Below are 21,779 nucleotides of genomic sequence, written 5' to 3'. Positions count from 1 at the left end.
TAACATGTATTTATGATAGCTCTTGATGCATTTAAATCTCTCTAAAATAAAACACTTAATGACAGTTAAAAAATTCTATTCATAAAAGTTTTTTACTGTAAGTTTAATAAATTTTAAAAGAAGTGTATTATATACTCGTATTTTTAAATGTATAAATATTAAACAGCTCATTATTAAAATACTAGACATTTTTCTTCAATTGAATTTTTTTATCAAAATTACTCCTAGCGGTAAAAAGTATGTACATTACATACACACACACACACACACACACACACATACACACACAAACATATATATATATATATATATATATATATAAATACACAGAATGTTTCTAAAATGGTGGGCTGACTATACTTTTTCAGATTCTACTTGTAGAACAAAAAATATCCTTAGGAAAAATGGCATTTTTTCTCCTTCATTCTCCCCCATCTGCCATTTTGTTATTTTTATATAAAAATTTTATTTTATTTTTTCCAAGGATATGTTTTGTTTAGTTCTACAAGTAGAATCCGAAAAAGTATAGCCTGCCCACCATTTTAGAAACATTCTGTATATATGTATCTCAGATAATGGTAATAAAAAAAAATTGCCAACATATTGAAAAAATTGCCAACACAACTAAGAAAGTGAGTATGTCGCTTGAAAAACAAGAAATATTAAATGGTGCAATCATCTTATCATGCACATTGATACTATACAATACATTATAATTCCACTGTGGACTCTAATATAGAGATTTGCTTTTATTCATGGAATGTAGTTATGCACAACTGGCAGTGTCTTACAGCAAGTGTTGGAAATGTCCATCGTTTTCCTGAAGGCAGGTCTGAACTCTTGACACCATATTTTTGCCACCCTTCATAGGACATCACGACTAATGGAATTCATCTCTGCAGTAATGGCTCGCTCCAGGTCTTGTAGAGTATGTGGAGTTGCTCGATATAACATGTCCTTTCAAAAAGCCCCAAAGAAAGAAATCTGGTGATGATAAATAAGGGGAATGAATAGGCCTCAGATCTTTTGAGATCATTTGATCACCAAACCTATTTTCCAAAACTTCCGTAGTGTTTTTGAATGTATGGCTTGTTGCCATGTCTTATTGCAAATAACCAAACCCCCTTATCTTGTGTAAAAATTACCGTCTGTAGTTAGGTAATGATTCAAGATACCTTGATTACCTTCTGTAAATGCAGCAGCGATTCATTTTAAGATGTGTGGATGTCATGTTGACCAAAATCTGTTGTTTTGACTATTGATGTAACCACTACGGTGAAAATACGCCTCGTCACTAAAAAGAAACACATTATATAGCATGCCCATTCATTAAATGATGTACCCAGTAAAATGATCGTTCTATATTATCCTATAATATATACAGTTCCCCAACCACTTTTCCAGCTACTGCCAGGTCTGGGTGTATGTGTGTGTGTTTAGGCAAAAGCAATTACTATTACCAGCTTGCTAGGCCTGATGTAGCTGCAGATGTAGTGCAGTGTAATGTAAGTGTAAGTCTGGAACAGACTTAGGTTGACCACTTCTGAGATGTTTGGTTAATTGAAACCCAACCACCAAAGAACACCTAGCATTCAGATCCATACAAAAGCGACTTGAACCTTAGAACTCTTGAGTTCGAAAATCAGTTGATTTTGCAGTGATGAGTTTAACCTCTAGACTAACCTAACAGGTTTATATTATCCTATAATAAAAATGATATGTTAGTACTAAAACGAGCACTTGCTGATTAAAGCATCATAATAGAAGCTTACAAATTAAACTGGAGTGACTTTTTTAAATAATTGTACATAAAAACTAAGATTTTAACATTCTTCAATAATTACAAATATGTAAAATTTGGGAATGAATATAGGTCAAATAAATTGTCCAGTTACATAATTAAGGAGTTTCCTTATCAGTTTTTTTAAGCTGGATACTATTATGAACAACAGCTGTGTCATTAACTATAGTGAAAAAGATGCTCCTAATTAGCCCCCAAAAGATTCTTTGGAAAAAAAATATTTTCAATATTTTGAAAATGAGTTATCTGATATTTAATCATTTTGTAGTGTTATAACAATTCTTTTTGCTGTTTAATAAAAATAAATGTTGTTTGATTAAAAGGTATTTTGTGAAATTCTTAGCTATTATTTCACACAATATTCCCAGAATAATTTACATGCTTTCCCACTTCCTTTATGGTAGTAGATTATTATGATATTACCAACTCCTAATTATAAAGCCAAGGTTACTTGATGGTAAGTAAGCAGTGTTAAGTAGTTACATCAATGTTGTGCTACTTGCTTTGATCTAATTAAACATCTAATCTTGGGGTAATAGCATCAAAACTATTTGCTTAGTGTTATTTAAGAACTGTTTTGTAGTTTTACATTGTTTTATATCAATAGAAATAAGATAAGTTGCGTTGAAAGTAGAGAGATTGGGCAAAATTTATTTATTTTCTTTGAATGAAAATTGTTAAGACTGATAAGTTCTGCATTAGAGAGAATGTCATTATTTTTTAAAACCTTTTGTTTTGCATCCTTGGTCAGGTAATGGGATGCTACCACAACAGCATCCTTGCGTACTACTGTTTAACATAAATTGCAGGCTGTGTTTATTGTAGTAATGGAAAAGTAGAAAAAAAATTATGGTTTTATTTAGATGTAGGTAGATTAAAAATGTTAAATCATATATTACCGTATGAAGCTAACAATTTATCTAAATGATAGAGCATTGCGTAGTTATGTTTGTGTTTTATTAGAGAAAGAAATAATCTTACAAAAATTGGTTGTTACTATATGCGTGTAAAATCATAAAATATAGAATATACTCATTTATATGTAATTAATGATTTTTAGACAAATGTAATAAAATATTTACAGTAAGAATAAATTCATAAATAAAATAATTAAAAAAATATATTCTACTTGGCAGTTGAAGCTCTTATTCATTAAATGAGATAAAAAAAACTTCAAATGCTGATCTCTACAGCAGAGAGGTAGCATTTCACCCTTTTGTCCAGAGGTCCCAGGTTCGAATTCCAGTTAGACATGTAATTTTTATACGCTACAAATTTCCATTTTCATATTCTTTTCATTAACCCGTAGCAATATGCTCTCAGGTCAGCATATTGCTAATTATTTGGATAATGCTTACTTTAATAATAGTAATTTTTTTTGCCCAAAAAGTAAAATTTTTGGGTCTTTTGATGATAGATGATAAATTTTTATCCATTTGTATCAACTTGCATTACAGTTTATTTTCACATTATACAATTTAATTGTATTAAAATTTAGTTTAGTTTAATTTTAATTTAACTTAAATTTAATTTTATTTTATTTTAACACATCATTAAATTTTAATTGTGTTAAACATGTAACGTTTGTTGAGGAATTGATCGACACATCGTTAAATTTCACTCTGCAGTTCGGGAATGATGTGAGGATAAGTTTTGTAAGCAGCATCCTTAAGGTATTCCCACAAGGGAAAATCAGGAGGAAATAAATTAGGAGATCGAGGGGGGTTACAATCCCTTCAAAACTTGTCGATGGAAACTCTGAACCAAGAAAGTCGTAATGTTGTTGGTTGTATGTGGCAAAGTATTGTCCTGCTGAAACCACATGTACTCCAGCTGATCTGCAGGTATAGTGTTTAAAAATTGTTGCACCATCTGTATGTAGAGCTCACTGTTTTCTGTGGCATGAAAGAATGTCATAAAGATTGCACACCAAACACCTACTTTTTGTTTGTGCAGAGGAGACGTGCAGCTGATTTGGATTTTCCGTACACCAAATGCGTGAATTCTGTGCATTCACATATCCATCAAGATGGAACCCTAGTCAGACCAAAACTAATCATCAAGTTCTTTTCCATCTGGCATTACAGATGACATGAACCACTGTCAGAATGTTACACGTTTTCCAGTGTCTGCAGGTAACAACTCGTGAACAACACAGATTCTGTACGGATGTATCTTTAAACACTTGTGCGATGCTGTGTGGGCACTACCAACAGAGAGACCAGACTGGCTAGATAGCATCATACAGACTTCTTGGGACTAACAGAATATGCAGCTTGCATGTCAATCAACTTTTCTGGTGTCAGCACTTTCGGTCAACCATTTTTGGCTGCATCTGCCATATTCCATGTCTCTTAGAACTTGTACAGCTGCTGCTTGATAGAGAGCTTGTTTGGTGCATTCACACCATATTTTTCTGTGAAGATATTCTGGGTCTGGGCATAACTGGCACATCTAATGTAATGGGAAAAAATGAATATTTTCTGCTGCATTTCGTAACCCATTTTTCCTCATTTAAGCCTGTAACAAAAGAAGGAAACATTCTTCTATAATGTTTCATCGCTTTTTGAAAACTTTGTACTAGTTTTATCAAATACATATATATAAACAGTTTAGCTTCTTCAGAAAACAAGTTTGTTAGTTAGGATTGTTAATTACAATGGCACTTGAAAAATGATCACAATATAATATTACTTGAAGTAAATAAAGCAGGACTTCATTAATGAATTTCTAATGCAACAGTTTTTTTATAATCGTGTTATAACTGCATATAAATAAATTTACTTTAACAAAAATAATAAGCAGGATGAAATTATTAAAACCATACTACATTAGATCCTTACCAAGATTTGAACCTGTAACCAGTTGATTTTGAAGCTGAGCACTGTGTTAACTGGACCTTGTAGTATATTTTATTATTATAGACTAATAACTTAAATAGTAAAAACAAATCTATAACCATTTTTTCTCCCGCTTGTTATGGTAAATAATGCGCAATTTAATTTTTTATCTCTTTTTTTCAGGAAATATACGAACATTGGTTGTACTGGATGCTGAAACAAAAAATAACTTCTGGTTGACAATTGTGGCACAAGATCATGGAGTAGCACCACTACATTCAAGTTTACAGGTGATTCAGTGATTGTTTTATACCATTTAATGCTTATAGTTTAACAATAATTTGATTTGTAATCGTGTAATTAATTTGGTTTATGATATCTGATATGATTATAATATTTATTTATACTCAATGAGATAGCAACACTTTTTTTGAGCCTGTGGAAGTATCCTCTGTTTTCTATCCAGGGGTTGGACAAAAAGCCAAACTGTAATGTTATTAAAACAAATTTGTTCTGTGTCCACATTAAGTAATATTATGTTGAAATTAATAAATCCTCAAATGTTTTTACAATACATTGAAGCCCACCAAATCTGTACAAAGATTAGTCTAACTATTAGACCCAACTTGTTTCTGTTAGACTCTTAACAGAAATAAGTTGGGTTGGCAGCTGCACAGAAAACAGTCTTGACAGAAATTCAGTATTTTTCATTATAAAGTGGCTGCAATTTAAACTAGAAGGAAAGTTATCATACTATCTATTCAACAGGTAATTCAAAATAATCCTTTTTTAAAAAATAAGACCACTATAACTTAGTAATATTTAATTTGGTGTTGACTTCAAACAGCTGAAATTTGAAAAGAGTTTAAAACTATTAATATTTTTTTTTTTTGTGTAATTTTTGAAAGCAGTTTTATTTTTTCCAAAAAGTTTATTTTATTGAAAATTATCGGCTATCTTTTCTTTAAAAAGATGGATAGATTAAAAAAAAATGCTGTTCATTTTAAAAAAAATTAATAAACATCCAAAATTTGAGAAAACATTTTTTTTTTAATTAAAAAAAAGGAATAAAACAGACAACATAAAGAAGTTAAAGAAAACAAGAAGTTAAAGAAGACAACATAAAGAAGTTCAAGCTTGAGCTAAGGCTGATTAGAATACTGGAATTTGTATTAAGTTTCTTACTATAGATTTACAATTTTAATTTATATGAAATATAAATTTATATAAATAATTATCTGTTAAAAAATAAGTTTTCACTTGAGTAACGTAAATCATATAATAATATTAATTTATTTATTTGCTCTTTAAGCAACAACAGGCTTTTATTCAATTGTAGTCATTTTATGATAGATGAATTTTGTAAATATACAAAATACCAAACCTGACTGGAATTCAAACCCACAATCTTTTGGATGAAAAGTATAGATGCTCTTACTCCACCATGGAGGTCTGTATATAAATATAAAGGTTGGATGATGGTATCAGGAAATATGATCATATTTTATCGAATGTTTGTTAAAAGGAATAAAATTTTCTCTATAATACAGATATAGTCTTCTTTATTAATGTTGTTGAACATATGTTTTCTATCATGCCAATAAAAATCAAACACAAATTAATTAAAAAACGAGGTTACTATAAATCTTTTGCAAATGTAAACATTAAGAAAATAATAAGTTCGTTACAATTTTATTAGTAAAATATTATACATGATAATCGCTAAACAAAGCACAATAAAAAAAGAATCCTAGCCGATTCAGGTCTTGACAGAATTTAATATTAACCAAGTACTAGTAATAGCTTCGCTCTTAAGTTACTTACTACAGGACCATCAGAAGAACTACCTTTATAAAATAAAAAAATTGGGTTATTGGCTGAGATACTTTTAAAAATGTAACTCAGTATTAGTTATGATGAACTACTTCATCTCCTTTTCTTAACTTTATAAAAATATAATATTGTATGTCATCTCTCATTTGCAAGTATTCACTCCAAATTTCATAATTATAAGTATATTTATGCATTTTCTAGAAATGCAAGCAAGCGACACCAGCTTAAATTTATACATACAATCTGCACAGTACTTCTTTTACCATTTTTGGACTCAGGGGGACACCTCAAAGTATTAAGAAATGAAAAACGCAACCACAGATTTTGATCTTAAATTTGCTCCAAAGGTTTGGTTTACCAAACTTTCATTATACAAAGACATTAGGAAAGTTTTTCAGTATGACTTTACTTTTTATAATTTTTCAAAATAATTTCCATAAGACATTATACACTTTTCCAACCTCTGAAAACAGTCTTTAAAGAAACCGTGCCATTTTTCATTGGAGATCTGTGCTCACACTTTAACTCAAGCCCTTAGGAGTTATAATCACTTGTAAAATGCCTCCCTTTCAGTCTCAGTGTCATTTGCATTTTAGCTGTATTATTGAGAAGAGGTATTGATGTTGTAAACTGAGTACTGGGCAATCTTGCGATAAAATTTTGCATGTGGGTTAAGTGTTGATCAGTATTTAGAGGAAATGAATCCTGTGCTTGGAGAGGATTATCCTCATTGTACAAAAATATTTAGGTGGTACCAAGAGTTTGAAAGAGAAATTTTGTCCTTGAGAATGCTCCAAGCATCTTCAAGAGATGTCTGTCTGTGATTGAGGGAAACTGCTGCAGTACGAAAAATGCTTGAGACAGACTGGTATGTAACCTACCACTAAGTAGAGTGTCATTTGGCATTACTGTACCTCCAGTTGGTGCTATTTTGAAAGATCACCTTCAAATTAAAAAAGCTTTGTATCTTTGGGTGCCGCATAATTTGACCAACAATTGGATGGCACACTATGTTTCATTGTGGCATAAAATGCTGAAAAAGTTTGAAAACCGGAAATCCCACTATGTGAATAATATTGTAACAGGTGATGAAGCTTGGCTGTAGTATTATGATATCCCAAGTTCTGACAGAACAAAATTTGCTCAGAACAAAGTGTGGGTATTGAAAGATAAGGAAACCTTGTGAACATTCAAAAATCCAGTTTAGTGAAGAAGGGTGGCTATACTTTATAGTATGAGAGGAATTTTAGAGCAAGTTGTGTTGAAAACTCACAAGTTGTGTTGAAGAAAGTTACAGGGTAGTGGTAAAAAATTGTTTAAGCTCTCAAAAAGCTGTACCCAAACTCAAGGATGGACTCATGTTATCTTCACCATGATGAACACTCCAACACATCGATCCAAAGTTTGCTCTGAGTGTTTGATCAGCACCGGAATTAAACTGTTAGAATACCCTTCCTACAGTCCTGACTTTGCTCCATGTGACTTCATGATGTTCCCCCAGGTGAAAAAATAGTCGTATTTCAAAACTTTGCTTGTGCACTTAGTATAATATATAATTATATGGGTCTTCTTCTAGCTGGTTGTAAATTGAGGATCTCCTTTTTTTGAAGTCGGTTAAAAATCATGTTTAAATTTATTATTTAATGAATCTCTGTTTTTTTTAAACTATTTTTATCACTTAAAAGAAATTTTGGGTTGAATAATACGATTTGGTAGTCTGGAAGTAACTTGATAGTTTATCAGTATTCGCAAATTTATTAAAAAAAAATTATTATTATCATCGAGTAATGTTGAATAATCAAAAGAATCTGCAATAAAGAGCTTTTGAATGGTACGTATGGTATGTGTGTATGAGTTGACAAAGTTTTATTTGTATAGATACATGTGCGCAAGTAGAATACAGGCATATTTTCTTTTATTTATGTGCAACTAAGAGAATAATAAATGACATTCAAAAAGAGAATTTTGAGTTATTTACATTATTACTTTTAAATAAGTGCTTTTCATGAGGGTACTAGTGTATTGTATACTACAAAAACTCATTATATTAAGATGTACTGAATATTAATATAAAATATTATCAACAAAGGTATAAATAATTTAATAAAAAAGTTTAAAGTAATGTTTCTTTAGTATTTTTAAAATGTTTATTTATTATTTATGCTTTAATAACAAACCATTTTATTTTATTTTATAGGGTATTAAAGTATATATTGTAACGTAACTTATAAAACATTGTTATATATGTATATTATAATATATATCATATTCTGAACGTTAACTTAGAAGTAATTGAATATTGAATACATATACAAGTTTTCTGTTGCTACTTACTTATTTGTTGTTAAACTTTAAAAGTAAGGAGTACACTGAGAACAAGAATACCAACTCTTAAACAAGACTACTCGTACTTTAGGTTACTTTTTTCCTCAACAATTTATTTTGCTTCGTTCTGCTTTTATTTTCTTGCTTTACTTTACTTTTCTGTAGTGTATACTTTATTTTACACTTTACTTCAGTTGTTTTATACATATATATGTATATATATTTTTTTTAAACGCTGCATGAATTGAACAGAATTGGAAGTTTTTTTTTTATCGTTGTAGTTTTATTTATGTTTTTACTTCTTTTATTTTAAATCACAAGTTTATTCAAATGTACATTTGAAATTTTTTATTCTTTTTTTCTTGTAGAATTGATGAAAAGTCAAATAATTTACTTTTTTTTTGTTTGTTTATGCTTGTGTGGGTGTAAATGTGTTTGTTATTTTTACTGTGATTTTATACACACACTGTAACCCAACAACAAAGTATTTAAAATGTTTAACCGATTGAAGAACAGCACTAATTTCTATGTATTTCATAATGGAGAAAAATTCTTACAATGAGTGCTATTGTCATACATTTATGTTGAGGATTAGATTGGTAATATATATTGAATTATTGTACACCATAGATTACCAAAAGTATTTAATTTTTTTTATTTAAAATTGATTTATGTGCTATACAGACATGTTAGTTTTTGTTTAACTGAATGATTTAATGATTAATAGAATTTAATTTATTATTATTTTGTAATAATAACAGTATTTGTTTTACATAATGAAATGAATGAATTAATAATTGTCAAGTATCCCCATTTAGGAAAAAAGTGATAATAAAATTATATACAGTATTATGATATTTTTGAAAATAGCGGTAAGTATTTAGTAATAATAATTAATTAAATTATTAATGACGGTAATATTAACGATAGACATAATGTCTATTAAATTAGATGTCATGCTAATTAATTCATAATCACTTTATCACAAGAAGATACTGAAGATATATATGTTAGATTGATATAAACAAGTTTAGTTTTGCCCCCAGTAACTGTTAAGTGGCTCAAATCCTCAATGGCAAATTGTATCTCTTAAGAGGTTTAACATCCTTATGGTTTGGTGGTTTGATTGTCTTCACTTACTATTGTCAAGTTTCTGAGGTAGATAAATTGGATTTATGATAATTTTAACTAAAAGATAATACAAAATACGGTTTAAAACTCTAAATTTTTTAAACCTGTAGCCAATTTACTAAATACAACATTATTAATACTGAAGATCACCATAAAAATATTGAAAATAATTATAGTTTGAAAATACAGAATACAGCAATAGAATTTGAAAATAAAATATTTTTTTTGTTTTATTAAAATGTAGTTTGTATTATTTTATTACTAAAATTTTTGTTTTTACAGGTTTTCATATCGGTCAGCAATGTAAATGATAATTATCCACTTAGTAATGAACCAGTGTACTACACTCATATATCAGAAAATTCACTCCCTAATTCACCAATTATTCAAATATCAGCACAAGATGGAGATTTAGATGCCGATCAAACATTGTCATTTAAAATAACTGCAGGAAATCCTGAAAGTTTCTTCTATATAGATTCTGCTACAGGTATGTCTTTTTTTTTTTATCATTTTCACCTAATGAGTGAAGCCAGTGTGAATACATTGTCTTATTTCCTACAGAGAGGAGGATATTATTTTATCGCTTTATACTATCGGTCAAAGTGTTTTTCAAGGTTGATACTTGTAAAGTATGTCAATTCACACAGACTAGTCAGAGTAACTTTTTTTCTGAAATTAATGATGTTCATTATACTGCCAGTCAGTGTTGTAAATATAATGAAAGTGTTCCTTGTAGGACTGAGTGTTACCTACATTTTTTAATTAGCTTGGCATGTTCACTTGTAACAAAATGTTGTACTTATTGAAGAAGGCAAGTTAAAGAAATATTTCCTGTTGTCAAAGAAAAATACTTCACACCTAATTTTCCCTAACATGTCTGTGACAGGATTTTTGTTATTCTTTGCAATGAATATGTTATTTTTTTGAAAGCTTATGCTATTTCTCAATGATATATCACTGTAATTATTTCATTATACCATCTTACACAAAGTAATTAATTAGTTAATTTAGTTTATTATTTAATGGTGATATTTTACCGGTATCCAAATTTGCCTTTTACAAGTAGTTTTTTTTCAGGTAGAATAACTTTAAATTTATTCCTAGCACCCAATTTAATATTACGTCAACTCTGTAAATCATTGTATTATATTGATAAGAATTTGTTCCTGGAAATTCATAATTTTAAGTTTATTTGTACCTTTTCTTGTATAGAAGATAGGTGAAGTTCATAAATTTATCTTCAATTCCACTTACTAGTACCTAATTTTAATGCCCAATTTTATTATGTTTTCTGTTAAAAAATGATTCTACAGTTTACGCAGTTCCTAAAATTATGTAAGTATACATACTACTGACAAATGGTAAATAATAAAAAAATTAAAAATTAAGTATTATGTATGGAGATTAAAAGATTATCATTACAAAAGTTGTAGCTCTTTTTTAATTTTAATTTTATCATGATAAAACAATGCATATAATCATTTAATTATGTAGTTCATAATTGTATTTAATTGTAATTTTATTTTATTATACTTTTATCCATTTTGAGTTTAGGTCCGTAAATAAAGTAATGAGACTAGTCTTTTTTTTTTTGGCAGCCACAGTGGCAACACTGTAAAGTCAATAGTTTACATATGGTTATATGAACAGCTGATTTATATTAGGTATTAATATTTTTAGTCTATTGTTGCCACGTGAGACGTAAACAAACTTTACGTGAAATGAGTTTTTGTTGTGCGTTACAAAAATGAGTGATACTGATCATGAGCAACGTCGTGAAATCAAGTTTTGTGTTAAACTTGGTGAGAATGCTACAGAAACTTTTTCAAAATTGAAAAGGGCGTATGGAGATGCTCTGTCACGAGCCCAAGTTTTTAGGTGGTTTAAAGCATTTTCAGATGGCCGGGGATCAGTTGCAGACGATCCACGCTCTGGAAGACCGTTAACGTCAAAACGTAACGAAACGGTTGAGCGAATCAGAGACCTGGTACGTTATGACCGGAGATTAACTGTCAGAATGACTGCAGAACAATTGAATTTGAACCGTACCGCAGTCCATCAAATTTTGATAAACAAACTGGACGTGAAAAAAGTTTCTCCAAAATCAATTTTTTTTTATTTAAGGATAATTTTTCTTTTTTTTTACTCCCTCCCTGAGCCGGACCCACAGTTAAATATAACGCAGTAAAAAGGTAGTATCCTTTAACTCTAACGGGCCTTCCCGCCCACCAGCTGAACATCCGGCAAGGCTGGTCGGCCCGCCGATTGGATCTTTTACTTTATGCCTGCCTCTAACCCACAACGAGGAGACACCAGATCTAGCAATGCCGTAACTTTCATCCCCATCCCAGGGGCCGGGTCGCGGTCTTTTGAGTGACATATGCCTCAAATGGGGAGTCCCCAAGGGGATCCCCCACCGGGACTCTGGTATTGACTCTCCCCTAAAAGACGTCAGATACAGATGATCGTCGTCACACCAGAAAGCGTCACACTTCATACTTGGAGTCCCCAGCTGATCATCGGAATCAGCACACCAGGGCATACCGGTCCTCACAGCTGCTGTTGTCCAACACCTCCTGCTAGAAATCTTCCAACGTTCGTTATCATGTTCGGCGCGAAGCATCGTCCGAGAAAAGAGGCTGAACGCATCCCAACAAGCTGCAGAAGCGATGATGTAAGGTAGCAGGGACGCAGGTGACAAACCAGTAATCTCCGCACGAGCGTATCTGTCCGTCCGTTCCTTTACCAATAGATCGGTGAGGGGATCACCCGTTAGCACGCAGGCAGCATCATATGAGGAGTTTCTATATGCGGCAATGATCCCCAGCAACGAACGTCTGTGCACACTCCGAAGCCTGGTAAGGTTTCTTTTAATCAGCAACGTTGAGCCCCAAACCGAAGCAGCGTACAAAATAATAGATGCAACAGAAGACATAATGACTCACCGTTTCGATGCTCGAGGGGATATCTGAGTTGTGAGAAGTTGTCTCAGGGCAGCAAGAGTGCTCTCTGCCTGTTCGCAGACCACGATGATGTGATCGCAGAATCTACACGATATGTCAATAGTCACCCCTAAATATAGGACAACACGTTTTGACGGAATCAGGTGTCCTGCAATGCGTAAATCTATTTGACCCATCCTTCTCCGACCGGAGGCGATATATTCACTCTTCTGAGGCGATAAACGCCAGATCGTGATCCGTCAACCGTACATTTATTCGAGTAAGGGTCTCATTGCCCCGAACGCGAAGGTCTTGCTCAGTCCTACCACCAACAAGGATAGCCAAATCGTTGGCATGTGCAATTGCCTCCGTCTGCCCCGGAAGGTCAAGATTAAGCGCCCCGTCCAACACAACGTTCCAGAGGAGGGGACCAAGCATGGAGCCCTGCGGGACACACCTGACATCCGAAAACGTAGATCTCCTTGCTGCGTCTCGATGGAGACCCATCTCTCCCGAAAATAGTCCCAAATTTGCTGTAGAAGATATGAACTAACTCCCTTCCGCCGTAAAGCGTCGAGGATGGCATCCCAAAGGTATTGCAAACGTCCAATAACATGAGCATTGACAATCTTCTCATCCGCCAAGTACTCCTCCTCATGCCGTTCGTCCAAGTTGTAACCTTCAGGAGGGTTTGCGTAGTCGACCGCTCCTTCCAAAAGCCGAACTGATTCTTACGTAGTCTGGGGTAGCCGTTAATTTTGGCAACAAGCCGCATGGCCAACATACGTTCAACGGCCGGCCACCAACACTCGGTACCGGGCCTTCTTCCAGCATGACGGGAAAATTCCTGTATGCAGTCCTTGAATGGCAACGTCGACCATGTCCCACGGAGCCTGTAGCAAGAGACCCTTAAGGATCGCAGCCGGTACTCCGTCAGGGCTGGCACTGCGGTTGCTGTGGAGTCGACTCATGGACATAGCCATCACGTATAACGTATACCACCGCTGCTCAAAGTCAGCTGGGCCCAACAAGACCCGTTCGGCTCATGGGAACAGCCGTTCCAGCTCTGCCCTAGCACGTCCCTCGGTCAAGATCGGTAACCGTCTGCGAAAGCGTTTCATAACCAGTTGGTATGCCTGGCCCCAAGGATCACCGTCTAGTTTAGCACAGAGTTCCTGCCATTTTCCTTTGCCGCTGGAAATCCTTTCTCAGACTGCTGATCTCGGGGGGTCTACCAATAAGGACGATGACGACGATGCCTAACACCCAACCGAGCAATCGCCTGCTTAAGAGTATCCTGTAGTACCTCAAATATAAGGTGAAGACCACGACGTATGGCATGCGAGACCTCCTCGACGATGTTACGCACTTCCCGAGTTGTCAAGCTAGTAGGAAAGCCTTGATTCCGTGGATGGAAGGAGGCATCCCCAAGTTCAACCAGGGTGGCCAGATGGTCGCTAACGGTATCATCTGCCAGCACTCTTCAAGACCAGTAGCCGTGATTCCACCTCCTGTCGAGGATAGTGAGATCTGACACTGAGGAATGACCACGGGTGGAGAAAGTCGGCGTACAATCATTTACACAGTAGAGATCTAGAGTACTCATCATGTCACCCAGAATTTCGCCTTTCCTATTGGTGTAAGCACTGCCAGCCTCCACAGACTTGCAGTTGAAGTCACCTACTCGCAAGAGCTTCTTCCAAGTCTCAACAACTGCCACGTTCAGGCGTGCCATGAAAGCCCCATAGTCCTTCAAGTCGCAGTTGGGAGAAACATAGGCCCCTACAATCACCGCCTCTGCCAGTTCGATGCAGAGGAAGCCGTCGCCCTTTTTCTGAAGCTGCCAACCCAAACATCTACTGACATCGCTAAAGTGCTACGTCAACCCTGTTGTCTGTACTCCAGTTATATCCGGCCATAACCAACCTATTCGGTTCAGTCGTTACAAGAAAATTGTAATAAAGCTCCTTAGCCAGCTCCCCCACAAGATCATGGGAGAGCGAGCATCTATTTGCATTAGAAAGCAGCATTCTTAGCATGATGTCTGTTGTTTACAGCTCTACCCTCCAGTGCAATGGCCCAAATCATTACAGTCAAGGTATCTCCGAGATTCCGTGCAGGACACGGCCTTATGGTCACAACCCCCACAGTTGAAACAAAGCATAGATCTGTCATGGCCACAATAAGTCTCACTTCTGTGGCCAACACCCCAACAAAGGTAGCAATTGTTCTGCTTACTCATTAGTTCCACCCTACTAAAGTACCAGCCAGCCAGTCTTCATACAAGATTTTTCAGCCTCGCCTTTCTGTATGGGAGTCGGATAGTGACTCTCTACGTGCTGCTGTAAGCTGGTCTTAGAGAGGAGACTCGCATGAAGACTCCATCACCCACCTCCCTCCGAACAGCCTGTCCACCTCCTCCTGAATTGTATCAAGGTCAAAGCCCTTGATACAAATACACTGCAATCTGAAGTTCCCACTCTGGTCTGTAACTTGGGCCCCTTGAAGAACCCAGTGCAAAATTAGTCACAAATAACTTCACTGTTGAACAGAAAAATAACAGGGTAGAAGTGTGCCACGATCTTCTAGGGTGGATTGAGACTGATTCTTATTTTCTAAAAAATTTTATTGCTGGTGATGAATTTTGGATATTTGAGTACGATCCAGAAACAAAAACCCCAGAGGAAGAAGTAGCACACTTCAAACTCACTATGTCCCAAAAAAGCAAAAATGAGCAAATCATAAATCAAAACCATGCTAATTTGTTTATTTGATAGTAATGGCATTGTCCATAAGGAGTTTTTGCCTACAGGACAGACTAAATCAATATGTTTACCAAGAAATTCTTGAAAGACTGCGGAAAAGAGTTGCCTGCGTGAGAACAGTCATCAAAGACAACTGGATGCTGCATTATGACAATGCACCTTGTCACACTGGACTCTCAATTAATGAGTTTTTGACAAAGAAAAATATTCCTGCCTCAACCAACTTATTCACCTGACTTGAGTCGCTGCAACTTTTTGCTGTTCCCGACTTTAAAAAAAACACCTCAACACCTCAAAGGACACCTTTTTGGAACAGTAGAAAACATTAAAAAAAAAAAGGAATCGACCATGTGAAGGATATTCCGGTTTCTGAGTTCCAACACTGCTATGAAGAATGGGAAAACCGTTTGAAGCGTTGCATGGCTTCCCAAAGGAACTACTTTGATGGTGATTTCATGTATAACTGAATTGTAAATAAGTCCATGTATAATTGTCCATGTATAATTCAATTGTAAATAAAAAGTTTTTGTGAACCAGTCTCATTACTTTATTTACAGGCTTTGTGTGTGTGTGTGTGTGTGTATATATATATATATATATATATACATGTAAATGATTGTTTGTTCAAAATCTTAAATCTCCGAAAGTTCTCACCGATTGCTTTGAAATTTTGACACAATGTTGCATTCGAATACACGCGTATTTTTATATACCTACTATTTATATACGTAAGATGTCACACCTGTGACAGGTAAAATCATGTTTTTTTTTTTTAAAAACGGCGCTATCTGTTGGACTTAAAATTAACACGTGCTATACTATTTTAATATTTTACTAATATTTTACGATTCCATTTCAATGTTTCTGAATGTGTGTCCACTATAGACTAAAAATCTACTGGATCGATTTGCGTGCAGGGAAAATTGAAAAAGGTAAAAGGGAAGAAGGGGAAAATGATAAAAAAAGGAAATGGAAAGGGAAAAGGATAAAAAAGAAATTGGTGTGGAAGGGGGAAAGGGAAAGAGAAATGGGAAATGGAAAGAGGAATTGGGAATATTAGGGAAATGGGGAAAGGGAATATGATAAAAATTAAAATAGGAAAAGGGAAAATTGGAAAAGGAACTGGGGAAAAGGGAAACGTTAAGTTTTGTGAAGTTCTGTAATGTTCATTTTGTTAATGTTTTATCAAACTTTCAGTTGTGTTCATTTAATCTATATGTATATATATATACTCAAATCTAACAATAACGAAGCATTGCCGGGTCTGCTATTGTGTGTGTGCGTGTGTGTGTGTGTGTGTGTGTGTGTGTGTGTGTGTGGGTGGGTGTGTGTGTGTGTGTGTATGTGTGTGTGTGTGTGTGTGTGTGTGTGTGTGTGTGTGTGTGTATATATATATACATACGAGGTGCGACAATGAAGTAATGACACTGATTTTTCTTTGCAAGATGTGGCAACCTTGCAGCTTGCGTAGGCACACCATCTTTGACCTTGGTTTATAAGCTACTTCTAGTCCAAGTGGCACATTGATGCAGCTGCTCAGTCATGAGTTGTATTGTAATAAGTGAACACGTGTTTGTGTCTCTCGTCACAGAAATGAAACCGCAAAATATTGCGCAACGGTATGCCATTTCTTTTTGCGTTAAACTGGGTGAAAACGGGACGACAACTTATGTTAAGCTTCAGAAGGCTTTTGGAGAGGAGGTTATGTCAAGAGCTCAAGTTTTTCGGTGGCATAAAAGTTTTAGTGAAGGCAGAACGAATGTTAAAGATGAAGACTGCAGTGGACGACCGTCAACCTCACGGACAGATAGATGTCAACTTGACCAGGGTGCGTGAAATTGTACGATCTGATCGAAGATTATCCGTGAAAATGATAGGAGAAGAACTCAACATCAATCGAGAAATGGTTCGTCTAATATTAACTGAAGATCTTGGTATGAGAAAGATTTATGCAAAAATGGTCCTCAAAAATCTCACACAACAGCGAGAAACACGGAAAAATGTGGCAGCCGATCTGTTAGAGCAAACGGAAATCAATCCAGATTTGTTGAGCCGTGTTATCACTGGTGATGAAGGTTGGTCTTTTCAATACGATCCAGAGACAAAACGCCAAAGTTGGCAATGGTGCTCAAAGGGAGCGCCCAGACCAAAAAAAAGCTTGCATGTCAAAGTCAAAAGTGAAATGCATGCTTGTGTGCTTCTTCGATTCCAAGGGAATAGTTCGTAAAGAGTGGGTGCCTCCTGGACAGACAGTTAACCAATATTTCTACAAAGAAATTTTAGAAAGACTTAGTAAACGAGTTCTTCGTGTCCGTGCCAACATTGCTGATAATTGGATTCTGCATCACGATAATGCGTCATCCTATACTGCCCTGTCAGTACAGCAATTTTTAACCTCAAAACAAATTTCAGTACTACCACAGCCACCTTATTCACCAGATATCGCTCCGTGCGACTTTTTCTATTTCTAAGAGTCAAAATGGCGGTCAAGGGACACCATTTTCAAACAACACAAGATGTCCAAAAAGCTGTGATGAGGGTCTTGGAGGATATTACAGAAGATGAGTTCCAGAAATGTTACCATCAATGGCAGAAGCGTGTGCAATCAGAGGGGAACTACTTTGAAGGAGACAACACTAAATATGACTAAAACGGTTAGCAACATTTTTTTCACATCAGTCTCATTACTTTATTGTCGCATCTCGTATATTCATTAAATTCATTATTAATTGTATTAAACACTAATATTTTTTTTTTAAATATGGTAAGCACCAAAACTTTTTATTGAAAAGATTTATGTCTCTTTAATAAATATGTATTGCACATCTTTTACTTATCAATTTAAGGAAGGGTTCTCCTTGATATATTAGATACATATTTGATAAGTTTAATGAAATGACAGATGAAAAACTGCCATACCTTTGCTGAGAGATGAACTCCAAACCAGCTGATTTAGAAATCAGTCTGTTAACCACTATATCAGCTTAGGCATACCCTAGTTAAATATATTGAAAAATAATGTTTTGATTTATTAATTGACCAGGAAATTCAATTATGGAGACATTGATTTTTATGTTATAGATAATAATAACAAAAACAATGCAATGAGTACTGATAATTTCTTGTAGGTTGGCTCAAGTAGTTTAGCGTACTCAAATTTGTTTTAGTATATTTGATTCTAATCTTTAAAGAATTCAATAATGTCATTTTGTTGTCTATTCCAAATAAGAGAACTTAAATATCAACATGAATGAATTAAGTGAAATCAAAAGCCTATTTAAATATAACTTAAAGGAATAAAAAAAATAATAAAAGAGTTTTTCACTGTAGCTACAATAGGTTTCTTTAGGAGTGTGGGGTTAGACTTTTTTTATGCAAACACACACATTGTCAATTTATATTTTTTCTCCTTCATTCTACACAAATAATCTATTGGCTTGCCAAATTTTAAATTGATTCTCTGTTTGCAAATTTACTTTTTACAGTAGTAAACTATTCAAACAGTTGGAAAAGTTACACTGTCTAAAAATGTTTAATAAATTTTAACTACTATACAGTTTGTTTGAAAAGTGACTATACACTTGTCTTACGATATGTAACATCAACTTACCTCACAGAACTTGTTGTTAGTAATCTCTATGAAAAATCAGACATATCTGTGTGGATTTCTTCTTGTTCTTGGATCATGAATAGCATTTTGAAATTCCTGGAGGTTGCTTCCTCTTTGGACATTACTTTTTGCATAACCCCAGAAGTAAAAATTCTGTGAGCTTAAGTTCAAAGAACAAAATATCTTTACAACGGATTCCATCTCCGAAAACCTCTTACAGAAATTTCATGGACTGCCTGGCTGTATGCACAGTCATGCTGTTTTGTTGAAATCTGATCATTAATTTCATCCTCGGTTATCTTTACCATGAACTGGTGAATCATTTCATAATAACAAGCTGAATTTATTGTTTATTAGAAGAATCCAACTATTCTTCTTTGGATACTGCAATCCAGACCCCAATTTTCTGTTCACATAGAATGTATAGCACATCTTAAGCCGTATATCACATATCCTCCCAATGCAATTCCCTTCAGTTCATCCTCTGAAGGCCTTTCAGGGATAGTTGCTTTTAATCTAGTAGCAATGTGCCTGGCAGGGCCTAGTTTAGTGGATAGTTTAATGCTCTCCCTTCCTGGAGAGTGTTGCATGTAGTAGTTGGAGGCGGTTGCCTGCCTATTTATATTGGTATATGAAGGAAGGAAGGAAGAGGAATCTGGGTTGTGGAGTTTCTTTTTATTTCCCTTCTTCTTCTTCTTCTTCTTCTTGTGGCATCCAAGGGACTCTCTGTATATCAAGAAATGTGGAATAAAGTTGAGAAACTAACATTTTTTCCCGAACAGTACTTACATTAATTTGTTATTCTACAATACAGTATAACCACCAGTATAAAAATCACAGATCTCACCTCACAACTGGCGGGATTTTTGATTGGAGCCCACATTTCAAATTTGTATATAAAAAAAACGGGCAGTGTGGAGATGTTCCCATTGTCACGGCTGGACGCTGACAGAGGTGCCGAGCACGAGCACACCAATACATACGCTATTGGCGTGCGCCTGGTGGCGTCAGGTGGAAACGTTCCTTACTTTCTGAATAGCTCTCGTGTATATATATATATATAAAATACAAACTAAGTGTACATTTTATTCAAATCAAATAAGATCAGGTGTGATAACACAAATTAAAATAGTAATATCATATTAAATTAAAAAATTAGTTTTAATTTCAATGTCATTTGGTAATAGCTAAATAGTAAAGGAGGTCTTTGGTTATTTTTTTCTGTAATTATGATTAATGTATATTTGTGTGTGTGTGTGTGTGTGTGTGTGTGTGTGTGTGTGTGTGTGTGTGTGTGTGTGTGTGTATGTGTGTATTTTACAGAATACAATTAACTAAAAATTATTCTTATTACCGATTAATTTATTTAAATTGCTATTTTTTTAATTAAATTGTAGTAAGTTAAATGAAAGTCAGAAGTGGTCAAATAAAATATACAACCAATTAACGATCAGTTCCATATAAAACAGTTTAAAATTAATTAATATATTCAAATAAAATAATCAATTAATATAACTTGGATTATAATTCAGAAGTCTACAAAATGTATGATCATGGTCATATCTAAACTAGAGCACTAAATTTACATAATCCAATTTGTATGTAAATTCACAAATATGAGATGAGTTTCAATTTATCAATATTGAATATCATTTATTATCAATACAGTCAACGTTATGTAGATGTTCATTTGTATATTGCCTGCTGTACCATGTGAATGTAGAAAGTATGTTTCAAAGAGAAATAGATTATTTTACTATTCCAAATTTAATTAATATGTTGGTTGTTAAAAAATAATCAAATTATTTTACTTTGCAGTATTTTAAATGTATCTGCAACAAAAAGCCAATAAAAGCATTAGATATAACAGGAACAAAAATATGAATTAAACAGTTTAAAAAAAATTCTAAAAATAAAATAATAGAAATTGATGGACCTTGTTTAATTTGTTAATACATTATGTTACAGAATATTGCAAATGTTTGGTTTTATATTTATATTAATGAATAAAACTTAAGTTTTTCAGTATTTTCTTTTAGATTACTATGTAATAAATCCTCTATAAATTGATTGTAACTGTAATTTAAAAATAACCAACTGGAAATTCATTTCAATTATTAATGAATTTTTGAAGCGCTTATATAAATTTCTGAATTTAGTACTTCATTTACGTGAAATTATATTTTTATCATTTGATATTATCTATATCGATCTCTACAATTGAGTGATAACATCTTTGCTTCTCATTCAGAAAGGTTCAATCTTGGTTAAGTTTGTTTTTTTCATATCATATTCCCAACATAAATCTTGAGCTTATGTGATGAATTAATTATAAAAAAAGATGAAGTAATTTCAAATTCATATAAACACTTTACAATTTAGATGATTAGAAAACTATCCTTTTTTTAATTTCTCCAATATCAATTTGAAAGTTAAACTTTTTAAAAACATATTAAAAGCAAGTTTAAAAAAAAGAAATTACCAGAGATCATAGTACAGTCTTTTATTAAATGTTCTGGAGTTAAAATC

The 21,779-nt window shown here is 33.7% G+C and overlaps 1 protein-coding gene across 1 annotated transcript in view; it reads left to right on the top strand.

Moving 5' to 3' along the window:
• Nucleotides 1–3,550: 3,550 nt before the first annotated feature.
• Nucleotides 3,551–21,779, top strand: part of LOC142332474 (fat-like cadherin-related tumor suppressor homolog) — a 170,340-nt gene continuing 152,111 nt past the window's right edge. The window contains exons 1-3 of the mRNA XM_075378920.1: nucleotides 3,551–3,602; nucleotides 4,825–4,931; nucleotides 10,213–10,420. Coding sequence (XP_075235035.1) covers nucleotides 3,551–3,602; nucleotides 4,825–4,931; nucleotides 10,213–10,420 — 367 coding nt within the window. The remainder of the gene's footprint in view (nucleotides 3,603–4,824; nucleotides 4,932–10,212; nucleotides 10,421–21,779) is intronic.

This window comes from Lycorma delicatula, chromosome 11, assembly GCF_047948215.1.
Source record: "Lycorma delicatula isolate Av1 chromosome 11, ASM4794821v1, whole genome shotgun sequence".
Classification (NCBI taxonomy): domain Eukaryota; kingdom Metazoa; phylum Arthropoda; class Insecta; order Hemiptera; family Fulgoridae; genus Lycorma; species Lycorma delicatula.
The sequence above is the reverse complement of the archived record's forward strand: the minus strand, read 5'-3'. Positions and strand labels throughout refer to the sequence as shown.